Source organism: Amblyraja radiata, chromosome 14 (genome assembly GCF_010909765.2).
Source record: "Amblyraja radiata isolate CabotCenter1 chromosome 14, sAmbRad1.1.pri, whole genome shotgun sequence".
Classification (NCBI taxonomy): Eukaryota; Metazoa; Chordata; class Chondrichthyes; order Rajiformes; family Rajidae; genus Amblyraja; species Amblyraja radiata.
In genome coordinates, this window is record NC_045969.1 from 26704486 (window position 1) to 26729673 (window position 25188).

The 25188-nt window shown below is 44.8% G+C and overlaps 1 protein-coding gene across 3 annotated transcripts in view; it reads right to left on the reverse strand.

Moving 5' to 3' along the window:
- Positions 1-2023, reverse strand: part of enox1 (ecto-NOX disulfide-thiol exchanger 1) — a 196568-nt gene extending 194545 nt beyond the window's left edge. For 2 of the 3 annotated variants that reach the window (XM_033032887.1, XM_033032886.1), the window contains exon 1: positions 1396-2022. In XM_033032887.1, the coding sequence (XP_032888778.1) occupies positions 1396-1405 (10 nt within the window). In that variant the 5' untranslated portion in view covers positions 1406-2022. Of the gene's footprint in view, positions 1-1395 lie in introns of all 3 variants that reach the window. The other variant, XM_033032888.1, reaches the window with a different exon arrangement.
- Between the last annotated feature and the right edge of the window lie 23165 nt (positions 2024-25188).

Below are 25188 nucleotides of genomic sequence, written 5' to 3' on the forward strand. Positions count from 1 at the left end.
TCACTCCTCCCCAGCCAGCTCTGCTCCAGAGAAAACAGCCCAAGATGATCCAGTCTCTCTTTGCAACAGGTTGTCAAGCAAATCCAATGATATCCTCGTGAAATTTGTCAGCATTTTCTTTCTCTCGCTCAATTGCATGTTTTCTATTGTGTGGCAATCAGAACTGCATACATTTCTCAGGTGCATTATCACCAGTGACTAGTACAGTTGCAACATGATGCAACAATTCTTGTACTCAGTGCCTTGACCAAAGAAAGCAAGCCGTATGCCTTATGTCTTATGCCTTCCTCACCACGCTGTCCAACTGTGTCTTCACTTTCAGGGATCTTGTGCCACAAGGTCTCTCTGTTCTTCAACACATCCCTGGGCACTGCCATTTATTTGTTACTAATGTAATTTTGGTGTACTTGGACATGTCCAACAGCCCAGTTAGTAAAAGAGAAAAGAATGGCAGGCAGAAATGGCTCTTATAAGGTCAATTTAAAAAAAAAAAATGTTTAAAGAGTAATTCAGCAGGTCAGGCAGCATCTTTGAAGACCATGGATAGGTGATGTTTCAGATCAGGACCTTTCTTCGGGAGAACATGGATAAATGATGTTTTGGCTTGAGACTCTTCTTCACGAGAACATGTATACGTGATGTTTCGAGTTGGAACACTTCTTCAGGAGAAGGGTCCCGACCCGAAACATCACTTATCCATGTTCTCCAAAGATGCTGCCAGACCCCTTGACTTATTCCAACACTTTGTGTTCTTTTGTTTAAACCAGAATCTGCAGTTCCTTGTTTCACAGAAATAGCTGGACATGGACAGTATATGGACATCAGGGGGTGCTCCAGTGAAGTACTCTTCTGGGAGCCCATTTAGAGAGAAGTGTAAAACAGCAACTTTAACCCAGTTAATTGCCTCTAACGGGGGCAGTGTTGGGTGATAGTCACTCCCCATTGCCTACCCCATCCTCATTTACAGAGGAGGATCCCACAGACCGGTTCCCCTTGCCCTCACGTTGAGCACAATAACAGATGCACAGCCACTAGATGGCAGCAAGACTGGGCAAAGCCACGTCAAACTCTGGCGATGACTATTGGGGAGAGACTAGAGCAGCTCCACGCTTGCAAACCATTCACTGTTTGTATTTTTTAAATCTCTCTCTAATATATATATTATTCAATGCACATTTTAAATCAGAGCATGGTTCAAGAGATGTCCCGGCATGAGTTGCACACTTTGACAAGGCGGGCCATGTTTCAAGGTGCCGGCTGTACAGGCGCAGTGGTCGTTCCAGAGTGGGGATGGGAGGTTTAAAGCGAGTAGAACCGTGTAAGAGGGAGAATACTTGCAAGCACATCGCAGGGACACAGCATGCAACATGCAGCCCGTGAGAATGATCGCCCTACCTGCTGCCATTACTGAATGCCTGGCGCTCCGCTGGCGTGTGCGCCGCGCTGTTCATCAGAGCTTTCAATCACTGCACACGCCGGGTGTACGGACATACCGACCGGCCGCCTGGTCGCTATCGGCAACGCCGGCAAACACCTGGTCGGAGCTGCGAGACAAAAGAGCGGAGGTCTTTCAGCGACTGCTGCCTACAACAGCAAGCGAACCTCTCCGCCACCACAAGCCACAATGTTGCTCCAGATAACTTCCAGCTAGCTCGTAAAAAAAATGCAAACCAGAGACAGCAGTGGCAGGCAGATGAATAAATGGGAATGTGTTACACTGGGGGCAGCACCCCTGGGGAGGCGAGTGCCTTCTGTGTCTCTTTGCCTCCTCTAAGTCCTCCTACAACTGAGCTCCGGCATGTCTAACCTTCCACTCCGAGACGATGCCATTTAAGTAGCCGTCAGCTGTTTTACCTTGGGGACCTCGTGTCTTATCAGTGATGTTACAGCACAGCCTTTTGCTTTCTGCCACGATCTGAGCTTTAACATTTAAAGGTACACGCACCATTGAGTTTCTCGCCTCCCTCTTCGAAAAAACAACTTATTTTCTTTTCCCCCCTGACACGAGCCTAGTGAATCCTTTAAATAGACAGTGGGAATAAAGAAAAGCGAAGGACGTTAATGTTTCTTGCCTCCCCGCCCCCTATTCCCCCCTCCCCTTCCTCCAAGAAGAAATGGTGAATAATTTAAAGACAGTTGTGTGCCGCTTTCCCCAGGCATTTTGCTGGATTCTTCCTTCAAAGACGTTTGATACAAAAAGTAACCAGTAACAAACGAAGCTTCTCTTCCCGGAGGAAGCGCACTCAGATTTGTAACATCTGCAGTATTTTTCTATTGACTATGTTGGCACCTTGCAGAGACCGGGGTTCGATTCTGATCCCCGTGTGGAGTTTGCACGTTCTTCCTGTGTTTCCTTCCGAGACAGCCACAAAATGCTGGAGTAACTCAGCGGGTCAGACAGCATCTCTGGAGAAAATAGGCGAAGTTTCGGATCGAGAGCCTTCTTCATGCTGAGAGTCAGGGGAGAGGGAAATTAGAGATATGAAGAGGTACAAAAGATAAATGAATGAAAGGTACGCAAAAGGACAAATCAAAACCTGCAACAACGGAAAGGTGGAGTCCACAATGGTCCGTTGTTGGTTGAAGAAGGTGATAATGAGTGAAACTAATGAGACCTTCCCAACCCGAATCGTCACATATGCATTTTCTCCAGAGATGCTCCCTAGGCCGCTGAGTTACTGCAGCATTTTATGTCTATCTTCGGTGTAAACCAGCATCTGCAGTTCCTTCTTACACATTTGGTTTCCTTCGGGTGCTCCAGTTTCCAGTTTCCTCCCACGTCCCAAAGGCGTGCGAGTTGGTAGGTTAATTGCTGCTGGAAATCGTTTCCTTTGGTTTCCAGTGTGGTAGAAACCCACCTCTGCATTGGAATATTATGGACCACCTCCTGCACTATCATGGACTATTTGGTTCATTGTGTACATTTGCACTTCTGTTAGGTCAGGCAGCATCTCAGGAGAACACGGGTAGATGATGTTTCGGGTCAGGACGCTTCTTCAGACCTCGTCCAGCAGTTACTCCGGCACTTTTTATGTTGACCAACATCTGTAGTTTCTTGTATGTGAGCAGTGTTTCCGATAAAACTGGTGAAACTGCAGTAAAATCGTACCCGATTAAATATATACTTGCACACTCCAGCTTTCCCCCGAGCATTCTGCAACTAGACTTATGATGAAGGACACCTTACACCGATGCACTTGGAATGGTTTTGCCTAATAATTAATCTGCGGTAAGGGAGACTGGCCATTGTGCTTTTCTGCAGTCTTGATGATGCATGAATTAGGAAGGCTGCCCGATGGGCCGCGGCTGTGGACTGGGAACGCAGCCGGAGGCCTTTATCGAGGCGCCGCGGTCTCGATGCCTCCTGGATCGCCACATAGATCGGGGCCCGGCCGGGGCCTTGCGGGTCGGAGTTCGGGTCGGGCGAAGCAGCCGACTGAGCCCGCGACTGGGGCCCGGATCGGCACAACGCAGGCGTGAAGTGGGGCGTCGACAGCGGTGGGGGCTCGGCGGCGGCGGTGAAGCCTCGCGGCGGCGGCGATGCCTCGCGGGTCGACCCGGGGGAAGCAAAAGGGGGAGCCGGCGTGCTTTGTTACTTTGTCAGCGTCGTAGGTGGTTGCTATTTGTATACATTGTGTATACCAGCAAAGAATCTCACTGTGCCTAGTCGCATGTGACAATAAAGTATTCCTATTGTAATATTGAATCAGCAGTATTCACATTATGGATCATCTGAAGCAGTGCAAGCATTTTCCACCCCCACTACAGCAGTGATGGCCTTACGGAAGAACGCAGAGCCAAATTATGTGCTGCCTCTGATGTGAATCAGTGAGACTCTCGGCATGTTCTCCTGTTACATCTCCACGCCTTGAATGTCAGCCCAGTGGGATGCCAAACCTGGTTCCCAGTCCCCGCCTGAGTTCTGTACAAACCCGATGGACAGACTAATCTTCCTAACACCTGTGACCAAAAGCAGGTGTGCTCTATCCCTGATGGTTAAATATATATATTTCTAAATGTGTGTGCGTTTCCTAGTGTTATCTACACATTTGTGTGTATGTGTTAGTATGTACACATGTGTGTGCATATATAGGCATACGCATTGTGTGTATGCATGGGTACATGTGTATGTGTATGTGCATTTGTGTGAGTGCATGTGTACATGTTGTTGAGTGTATACTTGTTTGCATGTGCCTGTGTGTGCACATTATTTGGGTACATGTATGTGCCTGGGTGCATGTGCACGTTTCCATACATGAATGTATGTATAAGCGTATATAAGCATATATATATATATGCCTGCGTATGTGTGTGCATGCATGAGAGATTAAAGATGTCCGCAAGTACTGCTACTCGCTTGTCCATGCAGCTACTATGGTCACGGCCAGGAACTCCGTCTGGTCCAGTTTCTTTCAGTGGGTTCACCCTCTGATAGGCCGATCTAACCTCTGCAACAGTCACCCTGGAAGGAAGCACATTGGAGTTTGAAGGGCCAGGTGTCATTGCCCTGTTGCCCTTCTGTTCGAAGTGAGCATAGAAAACATTCAGTTCATCAAGTAGGATTGCTCTATCACCAATGATGTTGCATGACCTCGCTTTACAGCCAGTTATCTTATTCAAACATTGCCACATTCTCCGTGTGTCTGAGTGATTATACTGGGACTCAAGTTTGTCCCAGTATTGTCTCTTGGCATCCTTGATGGTTTTGCGTAAATCATAGTGGGCCTTCTTGTGCCACTCGGGATCGTTTGACTTGTGTGCTGCAGGCCTGGCCTCAACCTGTGAATGTACCTCATCCATGGTTTCCGATTGGGGAACACTCGGATTGACTTCATCGGCACACAGTCTTTCACGCACTTGCTGATGAAGTCAGTCACGGCAGTGGCATACACATTCAGGTTAGCTGCGGAATCCCTGAATATGGACCAGTCCACTGACTCAAAGCAGTTCCGTTAGATATCATCCGTGTCCATTGACCAGCATTTAACAACTATCTATTTTTTGTTTATAGGCAGGAAGCAGAAGTGAAGCCTTCAAAGCTCTGTGGTTTCATGCAGTGAACCAGTCTATATGTAGACACACTGCACCAATCGACCAAACATGGTTGAAGGAAGCATACTTCATTGAAATATTATGTTAATTTGCCATGGTTGCGTAGGCCAATTAGGACCTACTAAAATACCTGATGCGTTGTCTTGCATTATCTTTTGCAAGCATCTTCCAATAAGGCAGAATGGAGGGAAGGCATAGAATAACATTCCACCCCAGTCTATAGAAAATGCGTCTATAGCTTCTGCCCCTGGGTCCGGTTGCCAGGCTACATATCGTGGCAATTGATGATTAAGCCTGGAGACGAACAAATCAATGTCTGGTGTTCCATAACGAGCTATTATATTGTTGAATACTACCTGATTCAACATCCACTCAGTTTGATCATTGAACCTTCATGATCTAGCATCTGCTACCCTATTAAATCTGCCCGGCAAATGAGCAGCTGAAATCCAAATGCTCCTATCTATGCACCAAACCCAAATAAGTTTTGCCAAAGCATCACAGGAAAGTGATCTACATCCACCCATGTGATTTACATATGCCACTGCCGTCGAATTATCCAATTCTAATATGCACACCATGTACCTTCCCACAGTATGCTTTCAAGGCATGAAATGCTGCCAACATTTCCAAATAATTTATGCCATATTTTCGACCAAGGCGTAACTCCTCCTTGTTCCATCTACCACCACAACTAGTGACGGTGTTAGTTGCACCCCATCCTAGTTCACTAGCATCACTCTGCAGTGTTGTTGTGGGTTTACTAGGTAGAAAGCCGCCTGAACAATGATGAATATTCGCAATCCACCATTGTAATTCAGCTTTAGACTCTGACAACAACTGCATAGATCTGTTCAAATGACCTTTGTGGAGTCTTAGTGCCTGATCCTTTTCACGCTCCAGATTCCGACGATGCATAGGCCCATAACATGCGGCTACTATCTTGCCAATTACCCAAGCAACCTGGCGGATAGATGTTTTTTCAATAATCAGTAGATTTGAATAAGCCTCTACCAAATTTTGTTTTTTCTCCATGGGCAGGGTCACAGACATCTCTGCTGAATTGATGATAAACCCTAAATAAGAAATAATCTGGTCGGTATCAGCCTGGATTTAGCTGGATGGATGAGAAATCCCAATTTCTCAACGATAAGCTTGGCAGCTGAAACAGCTAGCTTTGCGAGATGCAACGTTCTCCCGATTATCAGAATGTCATCTATAAGCCCACAACAATATGCCCTTCAGCTCTGAGTAGGGCAAGCACTGGTTTAAGCAGTTTGGTAAATAGCCGAGGGGCTGAGCTTAAACCATTAGGTAACACCTTAAATTGCCACAACTACCCCAGACAGCTAAACTTCAGATATTTCCTGTGATTCCTATGAATAGGAACCAAATAATATGCGTCCTTAAGATCGATGGATGCCATAAAACAATGCTCAGTAATTCGCTGTTTAGTGGTGTGGAAATTTTCCATTTTAAAATGTTTATACTGCACATTTGAATTGAAGCTTGACAAATCAAGAATGATACGGCACCCACCATTTTTCTTCTCCCTTGAGCATATGTTAGAGATATATTCCTCTTTCTCATGGACTCAATCACTCCTTTTTTATGCAATGCCTCTATCTCTGTTTGCATATCCAAAGTTTCCTTTTTGGAACGAATATACGCCCGACTCGGCATTTCTTGTCTAGGTGGAAACGTGTTAGCCAAGAACTCAATTTTGTAACCAATTATACTATGCAGTATATACGTGTCAGAGGTTATCTGTCGCCATTCGTGCAAAAATAGACTTAACCTGCCACCGACTTGCAATTCCTCCACACTATCTACAGTCACTATATCCATGGACTATCCCAGAGTGGAACATCCTTCCTGACACCACCAGGTGTGCACCAACCTTGTCACTCTTCAAGTCACAGCTCGACAATTTGGACATATATCATCTCACCAAACTTGCCCACAGAAAAATCTAAATAACCCTTTTGCAATCAGTGCCCATGCGAGCGTAACCTCCACACTGTTGGCGGTTGTGCAGTAAACAAGCAGAAGCAGAAGCAGAAGTCGTGGGCAAGTTCACATAAATAAATTCCAGATTTTCATCATCTGGAATTTACCCTCCAAGCCACGCACCATCCTGACTTGGAAATATATCACCATTCCTTCACCATGGCTGAGCCAAAATCCTGACTCCTTCCCTAACAACATGTCCACACCCCAAAGGCTGAAGCGGTTCAAGAAGGCAGCTCACCACCACCTTCTCAAATGGCGATTATGGGTAGGCCATTAAATGCCAGATTTGCCTGCAAAGCCCATAGCATTCGAATGAATAAAAAGAATTGCAGCACACTCTCAAGATCTGTTAGCATTGACAAAGAAGTCATCAACAGGATAGCAAAAGCCAGCTCTGCTTTTGGACACCGTCCATGTCAGCAGACATACCAGACAGCCTAACCACTCCATCCTGACCTAACTGCACAGAATGCTTCACACTAAGTGTTCAGACAGGATTCCAAGCAAGATTCTGTCCCAGTCAGACCTCCACAGCATCTACACATTGCTGAAATGATCATAGATTAGGTGGGCAGGACATGTCCGATGGATGGCTGCTGACTGAATACCAAGCAGCTACTTTATGGAGAGCTGACTAAGGGCAAATGATCATTTGGTGGACAGAAACACAGATTCAAAGACTCTCTTGAAAGATCCCTGCAGAACTTCGATATTGATTCTTCTGTATCTTGTTTAAGAACAGAGGCCACTGGACACGGACAGTGATATGAAACCCGCAGACTGATTTGTGAAGCTCTGCCAGGCACATGAGGGAGGCAACAACAGAGACCTTGTGCACTCTAATTTGAGCTGTATCGCAGAAGCACAGTCATTCCAGTTGAAGTTAGAGAAGCCAATATTCATACCGCTGGGCTGTAAGCTGTCCAAGCAAAATATGAGTTGCTGTTCCTAGAATTTGCATTGGGCGGACCTTCATGATCCCCGGGTTGCTAAACACTTTAACTCCCCCACCCATTCCCATACTGACCTTTCTGTCCTGGTCCTCCTCCACTGTCAGAGTGAGGCCCAATGTAAATTGGAGGAACAGCACCTCATATTTCGCTTGGGCAGCTTACAACCCAACGGTATGACTATTGACTTATCTAACTGCAAGTAACCCTTGCTTTCCCTCTCTCTCCGTCCCTCCCCCATCCTCGTTCCCCGACTAGTTTAACTGTCTTCCTGATTAAATATTATTTCTGTAAGCATTGTCACCTTCGTCTAGCTAACAATGATCTATTCTACATTTTCCTTTATCTTCGTCTCCTTTGATATCTCATTGTCACACCTTACCCTTCCATATCTCTATGTCTCGCTCTCCCCTGACTCTCAGTCTGAAGAAGGGTCTCGACCCGAAACGCTACCTATTCCATCTATCCAGAGATGCTGCCTGTCTGCCAGTTACTTCAGAATTTTGTGTCTATCCAGTGTAAACTGGCATCTGCAGTTCCTTCCTACACGCTTAACTTTGTTTCTCTCCAATGATGCTACCCAACATGCAGTGTTTCCAGCGTTTTATGTTTTCTTTTCAGTTTCCCACAATCTGCAGTGGTTAGATTTTCTTCTACCCTGCAAAAGACTTGGTCCATTTGGGTGCTGTAACCCCTGCAGGCCTGGAGTCTAAGCACAAATCTGCTGAGGGTCCCTGCAAGGCTAGTGCCAGAATTAATGTACACTACACTTACAATGCCAGAATTAAAAATAAAGGAAATTGCATTTCAAAACATCAGATCAATCGCAGACTCCTTGGACAGCACCTTCTAAATTCCAAATCTCTGCTCAGTAGAAGACAAAGGCACGGAAAAATCATGGGATTTTCATCATTTGGAATTTACCCTCCAAGCCACGCACCATCCTGACTTGGAAATATATCACCGTTCCTTCACATGGCTGAGTAAAAATCCTGACCCCATCCCGAACAACCTCAAAGGCTGAAGCAGTTCAAGAACCACCACCTTCTCAATGGCAATCATGGGTATGCCATTAAATGCCAGATTAGCCCGCACAGCCCACGGCACTTGGATGAATAAAAAGACTTGCAGCCACTGTAGTGATTGCAGTGTCGTCATGCACTGGGGATTCAGGTGGGAGTATGTTGCGATGAGCTGTTGTGTATTGGAACAAGTGACACCTACCTCATACATTACCATTTCCCATAATCTGCAATCTAAACTGACTTTTTTTATGGTGAAGTTATTTCAAAGGCCGTGAAAGAAATAATTCTGATCTGAAGCTGAGGAAAATCCTTCTGACACACTGGGCTGCAAATGTATTTGATGGCATCAATGATGAAGAGCAATGTAGCAGCTCACAGAAGCCTTCTGCAATCAAACAAAGTCACCGTTTGGTTTGCCTGTGAATCCATAGCAACTTTGAATTGCAAGTGGAGACATGAGCTACCAAAAAACATGTAAAGCACAGCCTATGCTATTCGAGAGCAGACAAAGCAGCCAAAAGGTGGGGAAATTTATAATATAGGATGAGGAGGTAATATCAGTAAGGTATTGTGGTGGCGCCATTGAGTGTGGCAGCCTCGCCTGCAGCTGTTCGTCCTTTCATCCTTTCATCCTTTAGTCTGTCACAAGTTTTGTTTTGGAGGTCTTTTAGTCTTTTTTATGTGGGGAGAGGGGGAAACTGTTTTTCTCAGTCACTACCTGGTCAAGGAAGCGTTTTTCCTCCGAGCCGCAACTTCGCCCCCTCCTCGCGGCCTACCATCTGGATTGGCGCGGCCTTTCCTGCTGGAGACCGGCCAGAGCTTCAGCTTCTGCAGCGGCGGAGCACTGAAGTACCACCGCGGAGCGGGCGATGCCTTACTGGAGTCGCCGTGTTGGAAGCTCCGGAGTGCTGGGACTGCCGACTCTAACACCGTGGAGCTGTGGTTTGCGGAGCTCCCAGCCATGGGCGGCGCTGACTTTAAACACCGCGGAGGCCTGGGATCTTTCGCCGAGGTCGCCAGTGTTGGAGCTCCGCACAGCCCGGCCTGTGGACTTAGGGAGCCGCGGTCTCCGGTTGGAAGCTGCCGATTCGGAACTCCAAGCCGCTGAGAGTGTTCTTCCGACGCCGGAGTTCCATCATTCCAGCGAGAGGGCCTGAAACATCGGGCCGCCGTTTGCGGCGACTGCGGAGGCCTCAATAGGCCCCGACCACAGGTGAACATAGAAGAAGTGGACTGAACTTTGTTGCCTTCCCTCACAATGGGAAACGTTGATTCCGCTGTGGGGGGGTGTATTTTATGTTTAATGTTAAATTCTATAGTGTGTTGATCTTATTTGTGTGCGGCATGGTAACTCAATTTTCACTGTACCAATTAGTGTATGTGACAATAAATGTCCTTTGTCCTTTGTCCTTTTGTATATCATGCAAATTAGGATGCTGCCCAAACACTCCTTGCGTGGAGATAGACACAAAATTCTGGAGTAACTCAGAGGGACAGGCAGCATCTCTGGAGAGAAGGAATGGTTGACGTTTCGGGTCGAGACCATTCTTCAGACTGAAAATCACGCTCTCGAATCACATAGGCTGTGCTTTGCATCTTTTTGGTAGCTCATCCCTCCACTTGCAATTCAAAGTCCCTTTCCTGTGACTTTCAGTCTGAAGAAGGGTCTCGACCCAAAACGTCACCCATTCCTTCTCTGCAGAGATACTGTCTGACCCGCTGAGTTACTCCAGCGTTTTGTGTCTACGGTTTAAACCAGCATCAGCAGTTTCTTCCTACACTCCTCTGGTGGCAATTGGGCAATTGGGATTCCGATACAGTATTGGATACAGTCTGATACAAGTATGTTGAATTTCGTAGTCAATACAATTTCCACGTTCTAGTTCATGGTTGCTGTATCTGCCATTCTAAAATGTGGGTAGAGCTGGGACACTTATAAGGAGAGAATGTGCATCACTTCTGCACAATCACCCCTGTCCTAAGATCTCAACACAGCCTTGGGTCCAACACTGTATGCCATTCATCCCCTCAAAGCTACTCTACCATTCAATTTACTCGTGGCTCACCCATTGCCTAACTTCGGACAGATAGACACAAAGTGCTGGAGTAACTGAGCAGGTCAGGCAGCATCTCTGGAGGAAAAAGATGGATGATGTTTCGGGTCAGAACCTTTCTTCAGGCTGAAAGTAAAGGGGATGGAACGGGTGGTAGGGAAAGCACAGAACAAATCAGGGCCGACAACATCACCCATCCTTCTCTCCAGAGATGCTGCCTGACCCGCTGAGTTACTCCAGCACTTTGTGTCTATCTTCGGTAAAAATCAGCATCTGCAGTTCCTTTCTACTCATCCTAACTCCAGACACTCATCTTGGTTCCCAAACTTAGAATGTTATTGGCTAACAAAATCTAGCAGTGCCCAGGGGTGAGGTGTTAAATAAATCCAGCCTCAACATCTTATAGCAGAGAGATTTCCAGTCTGTGGCCTCTGTGTGGAGTGTTTTCTGTCATCTCAGTAACATGAATTTTAAGTCAGGTCACCTTGCTCTGCCTCATCACCTCCTACATATTCCTGCTCTTGCTCAATTCTCCAGCCTGGTGTAGTTTTAGTGGCAATGGGTGCTCGATGGCCGGCACAAACTCGATGGGCTGAAGGGCCTGTTTCCGTGTTTTATGACTCTACAACTGCTTGAAGTACATTAAATAAGTTAAAAGAACTCCAAGTATTGGTCATGTTAAACATTGCCTGAGGCCAAAATAAGTGAGCTTAACAGGGATTGCAACCTTTTCTAGTTTAATTTCTCCTTCAGGAGGATCAAAGTTCAAGCTCTGAATGAAGGAAAACATATTATTTTGGAAAAGTAAGGAGCGTGAAGCATTCCTTCAATCCCATAATATTGATTGGGTTTGGCTTGGGATGGGGAGTTCATTTGGGCGTTATTTCATCGAGAGAGTAAACAGTCAAAAATAATTCTTTATTTACCAGCGAGAGGCACAGATGTAAATCTTCACGCATTTCACAGAACTGTTCATCTGGAGTGCTGTTAACCTGAGCTCATGCTTGATTTTCTTCTGCACCTCGCCTGTCCCTAAGAACATATAATACTTACTTGAAAGAGTAGCGTCAACATATTTGTCACATATTTAGTTTAGTTTAGAGATACAGCGCCTTCAGCCCACCAAGTCCACGCCGGCCAACGATCCCTGTACACTAGTTCAATGTTATCCCAGTTTCACAACCTACATGTTAGAAACAATTTACAGATGCCAATTAACCTACGAACCTGCACATCTTTGGAATGTGGGAGGATATTGGAGCACCTGGAGAAAACCCACATGAACACAGGGGAAATGTACAAACTCCATACTCCAGTCAGGACTGAACCCGGGCCTCTGGCACCTCTTATCGCTGCACCACTGTGCTGCCCTTCTGTTGGGGGTGGCTATAGGAAAGTGAAAACTGCAAATCTATGCATCACTTCAGGATTGATGGATATCTTCCAAGCAAAAAAACCCCAAAGAGAATTGCATTTAAATAGAGCCTTTCACACCCTTGAGTCAGAACGTGGTTTATAAGCATGAAGTTGTTCCACAAGTGAAGAAACAATGCATCTCAATGCAGTTTGTTCCAATGCAAGTGCATTTATGGTATAGCAAGCAAATGGATATGGTGAAGGGTTTGGTCAGGCCTAAAGTAACCAGGCTGACCTGAAGAAGCTCTTCAGTGGCATTAAGTGTTTTTTGTTCAATTCTCCACCTTAACTACCCAGGATACAATTGCGGGTGCAGATTTGGAGGATTCACTCATTCTGCAAGGAAGCTGCAGTATGTCATTGATGTCCCAGATGCTAGAATGTAACAGAGAGACTTTCATCGCTGTAGCACCTAGAACAATTTGTGGACATTGGAGCACAAAGGATGGCAGAGAGTGATGCAGCAGTTTCAGCTGCTGCCTCACAGCTTCCTTATGCAGGTTCAATCCCGACCTCGGCTGCTGTCTGTTTGGAGTTTGCACGTTCATCCTGTGACATTGTGGGTTTTCTCCAGTTGCTCCGGATTCCTCCCATGTCCCTAATGAGCGCAGGTTAGTAGGTTAACCTGCCACTGTTCTATATTCTTATGTTCTATGATCTATTTTAGCAACATTGATAAAGAGATAAACATTGGCATGGTCCCTAGGATTAACTGTTTAGGTACTCACCAAGGTTAAATTTCCTGTGTCTTGACAGGATGCTGGCAACACCAAGACATAATGGCAGAAGCTATTGATCCATCCAGTCATGAGAGGGACCTGCACCCAGTGTTGCTGTATAACCAGTTCCAATGCTTTGCCAGCAGCAGAACAGATGCACTATATACTTTGGCTTTCTCTATTATAGTCTGGTTACCTAGCATGACTGACCATTTATTATGTTATTGTTTATTTATAATTATTTATTGTGTTGCTGTGTTAATGTGCATGTAAAGCTGTAAAAAGAATTTAATTGCTCTGATCCTAGTACACAGGACATTTAAACATCTTGACTCTTGACCGCTAGTAAGCATGTAGGTACAGCAGGCAGTGAAGAAAACTAATAGCATGTTGGCCTTCATAACGAGAGGATTTCAGTATAGGAGTAAAGAGGTCCTTCTGCAGTTGTACAGGGCCCCGGTGAGACCACATCTGGAGTATTGTGTGCAGTTTTGGTCTCCTAATTGAGGCAGTGCAGCGTAGGTTCACAAGGTTAATCCCCAGGATGGCGGGACTGTCATATGAGGAAAGATTGGAAAGACTGGGCTTGTATTCACTGGAATTTAGATGGATGAGAAGGGATGTTATAGAAACATATACAATTATAAAAGGACTGGACAAGCTAGATGCAGGAAAAGTGTTTGCAATGTTGGGGGAGTCCAGAACCAGGGGCCACAGTGTAAGAATAAAGAGGAGGCCATTAAAACCGTCACCCCACTTCCTCCAATTACACGCCTCCCACCTTTACACAATGCTCCCTTTCTCTTGCACCCTACTGCATGGCTCCCTCCTCACTCCCATACATCAGAAGCTTCTCTGCCTCATGCTGTCCATGAGCTTGGATTGCTCTGAGGTTCACCATAAATACTCTCTGTAAGGAAACTCATGGCTTTTCTACAGAAAACGCTATGGCTGGTTGGACAAGAATGCCCAAGAGATCAAAGAACTCATTAATCATAAAAAACAGGTTCTTGAATTGGACACTCTGCCATGAGGGAACAGAAACAGTTTGATGAGCAACTGAAGGACAAGGCCAAGGAAACCTATGACCTACAGACCGATGGTGGGTGGAAAGAGTACAGGAGGTCCAGGAACTCACTGATAATCATAATGTGTGCAGAATTTTCACTATTGTCAAGACCACCTATGACCTAAACAACTAAGGGCCTACCTTCTTGTTCATGCTCCACATTTTTTTCCTTTTGCACCAAGTCAGCACAATTCACCCCACCCCCTCCTTCCAGCATCAGTGGAGGGAGAATCAGAGTTAGTGTTTAAGATCTGATAAACTTTGTCAGAACTTATAGGTGGTGCCTATCCTTAAGATTGGTGATGCATCCCAGCGTTGCACTGCTAATAATTATTGATTAAGTGAATTGATTGAGTGATTGAGGAAGATGTCAGTCCTGATTTTTTCCAACATGGGGTAACCGTCATACATCAGCCATTAATCGGCATTCATATACGGAGGCCCTATTTACACTTGCTCCATGGACTCTTTGTTCAGAAGACCAGGTAACTCTACTGGAGATTTGGGACCTGTGCTAACAGGGAAAGTAACCATCCATCCCATTTATCAATCAGATTGGTGCTGAGCATGAGATGTCGGGATGAATTCTTGGTCTTCCAATCTACCTCATTGCGGCCTTCACACTTTTTTAAATCTGCACTTTCTCCATAGCTGTATCACTATATTCTCCACTTCGATTATTTACTCTTTTACACTCCCTGTCGTCCTGTATCTCTGTACTTGCGACAATAATAAACCAATACCACTCAATACCAACACCAATACAGAAACTAAAACAGGAAGTGTAAAATGAAATATTGAATTGCAGATCTAATCCAAGACAGAAAGTGAAATAAAGAGTGGCAAAGAAAGATGGAATTAAAATAAAATTAGAAAATTTTGTATTAACCATTATAATAATACAAAATGCAAGTCACGTGCTAATCATATATGTGCCACCATTTTAATTTCTTCTCCTCCTATCTTCCTACTGGTTAACCACTGGCAACTCAAGGAAGACAAATCATATAACTCAATATTACAAAGGAAAAAGTGAATGAAAAATCGAGCAGATTTTCAATCTCCAACACTATAAGAGGAAAGTAATGTGAAACCACGTGTTAAAATAAGTTGTTTGGCAGTCTTAACAAGTTATGATAACACTGAAAGGATACGGAGTGAAATGGCCCAACTCTAACCAGAAGGACCATCGAGCTGTGGCCATACCCTGGAAGTAGGCCTGGCTTGCCCACCGCAGAACCGGGAAACCCACCTATGTGGGGAGGGCACCGAGCACACCCTGCAGGTTCCCCAAGGACCGGAGAACTGGAGGGGAAGGTGGATGGAGTCGGTGACAGCAGACCCGAGAACAAAGGGCCGGTAAGAAGAACCGGGGTCTTCCCTTCTGTGCCTTTAAGGTCGACTGCAGGAGGCACCCCCATAGCACAAAGGCTGAATGGTGGCCGGGCGAAGAGAGGAAGGACGGTTTCCTGGACAATCCGATTGAGGCGATGGGCCTTTATGGTCAGCTGCAGCTTAGACCTTGAAAATGATGCCAAAACATGGCGTCTGTTGTAAATATCCTTAGTCTTTCTCCACAGCCGGACAACTAATCTCCTAACGTTTTAAGCGGTTACACAGCGTGCAGGTTTCTCAGGAAGCACTGGGAGGAATTCAAATCATTTAAACTCTCTTGGCTCTAAACTTAAGTCTTGACTCAAATCCTCAGACAGCAACCCATGAGTTTATATTTCCAATTGCTCTGGAAGTTGTCGTCCAATTTAGTTATAATTAACAGTGAGTGCTGTTAGGCACATCAGTATTCATAATCAGTCCAATAACTCAGCACGAAACAGGTGCCTCTAATCAAGGATAACTCAACTTTGCTTCATGCACACTCTATATTTGGCTCGTTCATGGGTCACGGCATTGAGACGGCCCTTATCTCATGATCGCGTCTTCTTGGAAGAGATCTGATGCTTGCTTGTTCCCTTGGGTATTTTCCTGCCAACCCAGTATGGTGTTCTGCTTTGCACAGTGTGTACGCTTGTCCTGAGGGGTGGCAGGATTGAGCTTCCAACGTTTGCTGGTCTGGATCCACGTGGTGAGGATGCCCACAATGTATGTTAACCATTTATGTCTTGGAGCCAAGAACAATTTCAAAGCTTGTGGATGTTGCCGAATTGGAGGATCTAATTAGGTTTATAGAATGTGTACTTCAATGGGAAATGAAATGTCCAGAAAAACTATCTGAGGGCATGCAGAATACCAGGAGTCTCTTACTTGCACATCATAGTCACAGTTGTGTCACAGCTCTGCTGCAACTGCAATGTAAAAGCACGGATAAGAGGAAAGTTCCTGAGTAATCATCCAAATATGTCACTGAATCCAGTATTACCTTTCTACAAGTGTGCAGTGGATACTAATCGGTTGCATCTTGGCCTGGTTTGAAAATTCAAATGCCCAGGAAGGGAGGAAGCTTCAGTGTGGTGGACATTGCCTGGCCCATCACGTGTATTAACCTCCCCACCATTGAAGGAATCTACAGGAAGCGTTGACTCAAAAAGACAGCAAATATCATCAAAGACTCACAACACCTTGGCCACCTTGTGGCTACTATTGGGAAGAAGGTACAGGGCTTGAAAACCATGACCTCTGGGTTCAAGGTCAGCTCCTTCCATTCAACCATCAAGTTCTTGAAGCACCTTGCAAAAACCTAACCACAATCTCAGCACCGAACCATTGCAGATTTTCCACCACTATAATTGCTCTGTATACTTTGTTTTTTTTACACAAACATGGTCTAACAACTGACAATTTCTTATATTGCATATTCTTCGTCCTTATTTTTGCATCTAATGAGCCTTTAAAGTTGCATCAAGAATTTAATGGTTACCCTCATATCTGGTACATATAACAGATAAACAATGTTGACAGGCTTGAAATGATGGGGTAGTGTGCAGTTTCTCCACATAATATGTAGGAAGCATGCCTACAGCCCTCTGTAAAGCCAGTGGACTTAGGTTTCTGCACCTGTGTTTGCTCTGATGGATATACTAGATGCTGATATAAGAAATTCTGGTGTACATGACACACAGAGCCAATTTACTGTTGGTGCAGAACCAGGGCCTCTCTCTGCACATACAATTAGCAGGCGGTACAGTGCCACAACCAGCAGCCGCTGCTTCACAGTGCTTGTGAGCTGGGTTCGATCCTAACCCATGGCCTGTGGAATCCACATGTTCTCCCTATGATCGCTTGGGCTTCCCCTGTGAGCTCTGGTTTCCACCCACATCACTAAAACACGCAGGTTGGTAGATTAATTGGCCACTGTAAATTGGCCCTATTGTGTAGATAAGAGGTAGAATCACAGGGGTGCTGGGGTTTAGGTGGAATTGTGAGGAGATAAAATGGGATTACTGTCAGATGAATGTAAATGGGTGGCTGATGGTCAGAATGGACTCGCAGGGCCAAAGGGCCTGTTTCTGTGCTGCATGATTCCAACAAATCTGTGGTTCTTGCATTAGATCTGCAGGCAACTGGAGGACTGACATTTAATGTGATAGTAAGACTACAGATCTAATGTGGTTAAATGGGATTAGTCTAGGTAGGTACAACAGGTAGATAGACACAAAATGCTGGCTGTCCCATTGAGTTACTCTAGCATTTTGTGTCTATCTTCAGTTTAAACCAGCATCTGCAGTTCCCTCCTACACATTAGGTACAATGGGTAGTATGGACGTGGTGAGCCGAAGGGCCCGTTTCTGTGCTATGTGACTCTACAACTCTGTAAACTTTGCATTTGATCTGCAGACAACGGGATGATATGTTAGCATTCATAGCAAAAGGATTTGAGTATAGGAGCAGGCAGTTGTACAGGGTCTTGGTGAGACCACACCTGGAATATTGCGTACAGTTTTGGTCTCCAAATCTGAGGAAAGACATTCTTGCCATGCCTTGTGAGTACAGAGAAGGTTCACCAGACTGATTCCTGGGATGTCAGGACTTTCATATGAAGAAAGACTGGATAGACTCGGCTTGTACTCGCTAGAATTTAGAAGATTGAGGGGGGATCTTATAGAAACTTACAAAATTCTTAAGGGGTTGGACAGGCTAGATGCAGGAAGATTGTTCCCGATGTTGGGGAAGTCCAGAACAAGGGGTCACAGTTTAAGGATAAGGGGGAAATCTTTTAGGACCGAGATAAGAAAAACTTTTTTCACACAGAGAGTGGTGAATCTGTGGAATTCTCTCCAACAGAAGGTAGTTGAGGCCAGTTCATTGGCTATATTTAAGAAGGAGTTAGATGTGGCCCTTGTGGCTAAAGGGATCAGGGGGTATGGAGAGAAGGCAGGTACGGGATACTGAGTTGGATGATCAACCATGATCATATTGAATGGCGGTGCAGGCTCGAAGGGCTGAATGGCCTACTCCTGCACCTATTTTCTATGTTTCTATGTTGCTATGATACCAGAATGACTCCATCTCCTGCAAGATGCAAGTTTGCTGTAATGTACACTGATAGTTATACTAATTACTGCTCTGACCCAACATGATATAATGCGAAATAGTACACTTCAAACTGTGGGCAATAATTCAATGCAGTCCATAACTTACATCACACTGGCTCATAAACCAAGGATATTGCTCCTGGGACAGGGATGTTTCCAGGGCAGGGAAGACGTTTGTTCAGCCAATTCTAATGGGATTTGTAGAGTTGTATACAGTGCGCAGGAAGAAACTGCAGATGCTGGTTTAAACTGAAGATAGACACAAAACGCTGGAGTAACTCAGCAGGGACGGACAGCACCTCTGGAGAGAAGGAATGAGTGATGTTTTGGGTTGAGACCCTTCTGAGGCTGAAGAAGGGTCTCGACCTGAAACATCATCCACTCCTTCCCACCAGATATGATGCCTGTCCCGCTGAGTTACTCCAGCATTTTGTGTCTATGTACGTAGTGCGCTAACAAGGAGCGTGGAATCGACCACAAAATTGGCAACCCAAGACTTCCAACTCTGTTCAACCTATCATTTTCTGGTGGTCCCCTCAGCCTTTATTTGTGGCTGAATTATAGGCATATTTCATTCCTTGTATTCTCTCGGTCAGAAGATGGTTCAATCCAGCCAGATGTTCTTTTCATACAATAGTTGTGCACATGATGGAGAAATTAAGTGAGATGTGCTGAAATGTGTACATTGTCCATTGCAGCATTTATTGGTAACCTGAAAGAAAGGTCATTTTAAAAGTATCAGCAAAAAATGTATGTATAAGCTGAGTTTTGTCGCTATTATATTCCAGGAGGCATTAGCAGAAATAAAATAAGCCACTCATTTCCCAATAATAATGCCCTGTTCAGTGATGTGCCTTCAATGTTTGAGCATCACTTCCTCCCATTCATTCTGTAGCTTTATGTTTAAATTACATTCAATGTGACAGCTATTACAGCCACAGGATCTTTTATGTTCTCCACCCACTCTCCTTTCTCATTGAACACAGGATTACATTTAAAACAACCTTTGCTCTGCTCATGTGCATTGATGCCTAAACCTATACACTTGTGGGCTTTGTCACTTCTGGATATTCTCAACTCCGGCTTGGTGAAAAGTATTGTAGAATGTTCATCTCTTCAAATTGTAAGTGTCAAAAACTCACATGAATTATCAGAAAAGAAAGTGCAAATTTCTCTTTGTTCACCTGCCAGGTGCTTCATAGGGAGAGAAGATGATTGGGAATCAAATCAAATAACTTCATTCAATTTGTTTTGGAGATAAAAAAGATTCTCAACAATGCTGCCTAGGATTGGAGGATTTCAGTTCTAAGGAGAGATTGGATATGATGGGTTTGTTTTCCCTACAGCAGTGGAGGTTAAAGGGGTGAGGTGACTTGGCAGAGATATATAAAGTTAGCAGAGTTAAGATTATTTTGGAATTATACAACATGGATTATACAACATGGAAACAGGCCCTTCGGCCCACAGAGTCCACACCGACACTGCCTGGAGGTAGATACCATCATGACACTTAAGAAACATCGAGACAAGTTGCCAAGGCATAGAAGAATATAGATCTAATGTGGGTTATTGGGATTGGTATAGATAGGTACAACAGGCAGCATGGATGTGGTGGGCTGAAGGGCCTGTTTCTCTGCTGCATAACCCTATGACTCTCTCTGCACTATGTTCACTTTACATACACTCATACTTCACAAAATTAGCACACAGATTCTTTGCCCGCATCCCCCAATTCATCAAGTTCTCGGCTCTTCGCTTATCTATTTTTCAATGATGGGGTAACAGATGTCTAGCATGCTCTGTCTGAAAACTTAGGTTGGTAAGCCAATTGGCCATAGAAGGTTGAAATCATTATGTTATATTAAGGAAAGGCATTGTTTTCCACACATATGCCTGTGGACAAGATTCCTGGCTATGATCTCCCAACTTCCTGCTCCACCCTTGGCTCAGCAAAACAATGTGTTTTTTTAATAAGAATATACTGTACTATTGAGTAATGAGGTGCAAGTACAACATTTGCATAACAAAATTATTCTCTACTTAATCTAACATATGAAATTGGAGCTAAAGTGAGCCAATGGCACTGAGGCACGTGATGGTATAGTACTGATTCTTCTAACTGAGAATTAAACCAGTTCCAATACACCTCTTTCCACTATCAGTATTTGGCATACCAAGTAGTCATAGTCATACATTGTGGAAACAGGCCCTCCAGCCCAATTTGCCCACACCGACCAACATGTCCCTTCAACATTAGTACCACCTACCTACGTTTGGCCCAAATCCCACGAAACCTGTCCTATCCATGCACCTGTCTAATTGTTTCATAAACAACGCGATAGTCTCTGCCTCAACTACCTTCTCCAGCAGCTCGTTCCATACACCGGCCTTTGCGTGAAAAAGTTACCCCTCAGATTCCTTTTAAATATTTCCCCCTTCACCTTAAATCTATGCCCTCTGGTTCTCGATTTCCCCCATACACTCTGTGCAAGAGACTCTATGCATCCATCTGATCTATTCCTCACATAGAAACAAAAAGCTGGAGTAACTCAGCGAGACAGGCAGCATCTTCAGTTTAAACCAGCATCTGCAGTTCCTTCCTGCACTATTCCTCTCATGATTGATTCTGGCTTTAAATGTGGTTTTCAGCTTATTGTTGTGCACTATGTTTCCTTGATGGGACTCAACACAGATATTGGTTGGGATTTTACAAAGTGGTTCCCACCGACCTATTCACCACCAGCATTCTGAATTTCCATGAACCTATATTAGAGTGGTAGATTCATAGTGTCATACAGTGCAGAAACAGGCCCCCTGGTCCAGCTCAACTGGTCCGGCTCATCGAAGCTAATCCCATTTGCCCGCATTTGACCCATATCTTTCTTAAACGTCCCTATTATATATGTGTCTAATTGTTCTTAAATGTTGTTATAGCACCAGCCTCAACCAACCCCCCTGGCAGCTAGTTCCGTATATGTACCACCCTCTGTGTAAAACGCCTGCCCGTCAGTTTTCTGTTACCAAGCCCCACCATCCCTCTCTCCAAACACTTTGACACACAGCAAATCCGTGGTCCACCTGTTAAAGCCTTCAACATTTTGCCCCAATGCTGAACATCTCTGACATTTTAAAATGCTCAATGTAACTAAACAATTCAATTTTTCTAAAAAAAAACTTATAACAAGCAAAATCAAGTTAAAGAAAACTTTGATTGTTAAAACATTAAACAAACATAAATAACTGAAAAAAAATCTAACATTCTTTGAGTCCTCCCCAATATTGAAATCCTCCCCATCTACTAACTGGGAATGGTTAGTACTCGGCCCATCAAGTCTACTCTGCCATTCAATCATGGCTGATTTATCTCTCCCTCTTAACCTCTATCTCCTGCCTTCTCCCCATAACCCCTGACACCCATTCTAACCAAGAATCTATCTACCTCTGCCTTAAAATTATCTATTGACTTGGCCTTCAAGTTTCTGTAGCAATGAATTCCACATTCACCACCCCTTGACTAAAGACATTCCTCCACATCTCCTTCCTAAAGGAACGTCCTTTAATTCTGAAGCTATGACCTCTTGTCCTAGACTCTCCCACTAGTGGAAACATCCTCTCCACATCCACTCTATCCAAGCCTACTAGCGGTGGTTGGTAGCAATGAGTCTTACAACCTTCTATCCATTGAGGACTCCTGGTTGCAATGGCTGGTCTGGCGAACCCAAGGTCCTGGCACCTTCCCCAAGGATCAGTCCCACTCGAGGGTCCTACCACCATTCTGGATTCTGGTCTGAGGTGACGTCCGAAGACTCATAATAAAACTTCCCCCTACCAAGCTAAACAACTTCATGTGACAATTGCTGAGGCTATATCTGCAGTTTTGAGAGGAGAAAATGATAAACACAATCAAAATTCATACAAGCTACTTACATGCTACTCTGCAAAGTCCAATCTAACCCATTGCTTGGTGGATATCATGACGGTTCCAACTTCATTCCCGTTTCAAGTGCCACAAGAGATCCCAAGAGTCTATTGATCAGTCAGGTATTCCATGTCCAGGATGACCCAGTTTTTGAACACATCTTCAAGAAATGGAAATGTGAATCATCCTGAGGTGGGTCCTTGCCAATGGACCCGGCACCGAGGCTAAGGAGAGGGTCTTAGACCACCTCCCTTTACACCATGGGGAGGTGACTATGAAGATCACTCTCCTTTCACTGGGCTGTTTAATAGTGAGGAAAGAAATAGAAACAAACTTTTACTTTGCCCTGTTTTTAGCTATTTATTAGTGTTTCAGTGGGTCATAATTGTTTTTTAAATTTTTAATAAGCTTTTTTATTCAATTTTAAATTCCTTCATCTGAGCAAATTAAATGCTATTCAAAGGTCTTTGGCAGTGGGGAAGTGTCAAAGGCCATCAAGGCTTGTTGGTGTGGGCCTGATGGCTTGTCACTTGAGGCCTACTTTCCTCGTGGAGCCTGCTCGCCTGATAGGATTCCTTTTGTGTGTGGAGGGTCAGCTCAGGATTCTTCCTGCAACTGGTAAAGGTAAATCTGGGTTAAGGTGGGCCCATGCATGAGCAGTGGTCGGAGTGATATGCACTGCACTGCCGACTACAAATTCAGATGGTTCAGAAGGTAGGGTCCAATGCAACAAAGCAATAAGCAGCAGGTAAAACTATGACCACCTATGCTGAGGTTCACTGTGGGATGTGAATAATTTCATGAATGATTCCCCCCCTTTATTTGGGTGAAATCATGTGAAACAAACCTTATGTGGAGGAAGAAATGGTAGATAGACATAAAATGCTGGAGTAACTCAATGGGTGAGGCAGCATCTATGGAGAGAAGGAATAGGTGACGTTTCGGGTCGATACCCTTCTTCAGACTGAGTCTGAGTCTGAAGAAGGGTCTTGACCCAAAATATCACCCATTCCTTCTCTCAAGAGATGCTGCCTGTCCTGTTGAGTTACTCCAGCATTTTGTGACTATCTTCAAATTAAACCTTAGTTTTTGTCAAGCGCCTCTCAGTTGCTGAGTTGGATGATCAACCATGATCATATTGAATGGCGGTGCAGGCTCGAAGGGCCAAATGGCCTACTCCTGCACCTATTTGACTCATCCATGCCTTCATCTCCTCCCGACTGGACTATTGCAACTCACTTCTCCTTGGCATCAGCGCCACCTACATCAACCGACTCCAACTGGTCCAGAATGCAGCCGCCCGACTCACCACCCACACCAAATCCTGTCATCACATCACTCCAGTCCTCAAAAAACTTCACTGGCTTCCCATCTCCCACCGGATCACCTACAAAATCCTGGTCCTCACCTACAAAGCCCTCCACCATCTGGCTCCCCCATATCTCACTGACCTCCTCTCCCCCTACCAACCCTCACGGTCCCTCAGATCCACATCAGCCGGTCTCCTCTCCATCCACAAGTCCAACCTCCGCAGTTGTGGGGACAGAGCCTTCTCCAGGGCAGCTCCCAGGCTCTGGAACTCCCTCCCCCAACTGATCCGCAATTCCGTGTCCCTCACCATCTTCCAGTCCCGCCTCAAGACCCATCTCTTCACCTCTGCCTATCCTTAGCCCCACGTCCCCGTCCCTTTTCATCTGTGCATTAATTGCCTCATACTGTGTTTTGTATTGAATTCTGTCTTTACTTTGTGTACTAGTCATGTCTCTACTATTTATTTCATTCCCCTTACATGTTTTTCCTCTACATGCTCAATTTTTGTAAGGTGTCCTTGAGACTCTTGAAAGGCGCCCATAAATAAAATGTATTATTATTATTATTATGTTTCTATGTTTCTATGCTTGCTGTCCTGCAAGTTCCATTGCCCAGTCAAATACAAGAGCTGTAATTCAAATTGAACACCTATAAAAATGGCACTATGTTAAGTTACAATATAATTGTGATGCTATTTAAGAGGTATATTTTATACTTTCTCTGCAGCTCTTTTACTCCTACGCTCTTTTTCCTTAGTGGCCGAGAGCCTTGCTGTGTTGTTCAACAATGTTAAGTTGCTGTTAATGGTTTTTCTTTCTTAAGGTTCAAGCATCTCCTGGACTACCCCAGAGTGAAAGCTGCTGTTGTCGCCACCTTAAATGCATTGCAGTCTGATTCACCGCATGCCTTATTGCTGAAGGCCATTTGTATTGATCAATGGTCCCTGTGTCAACCTACTCCCACACACGGCGGCCTACAAAGCAAAATAAATCTAAACCCAGCCTGCTTTCCACATCCTGTGCTGCGCTCTATGTTAGTAGCTGGATATCACCGAGAGAACATGGTGGAATCGTTGACACATCAGCAAATCTACCTGCCTTTCGCATTAGGCTGGCTTCTGCCGAAGTAAGTGGGTGAGATTACCTCTCACTGTGCGCGCAGTTTCAATCT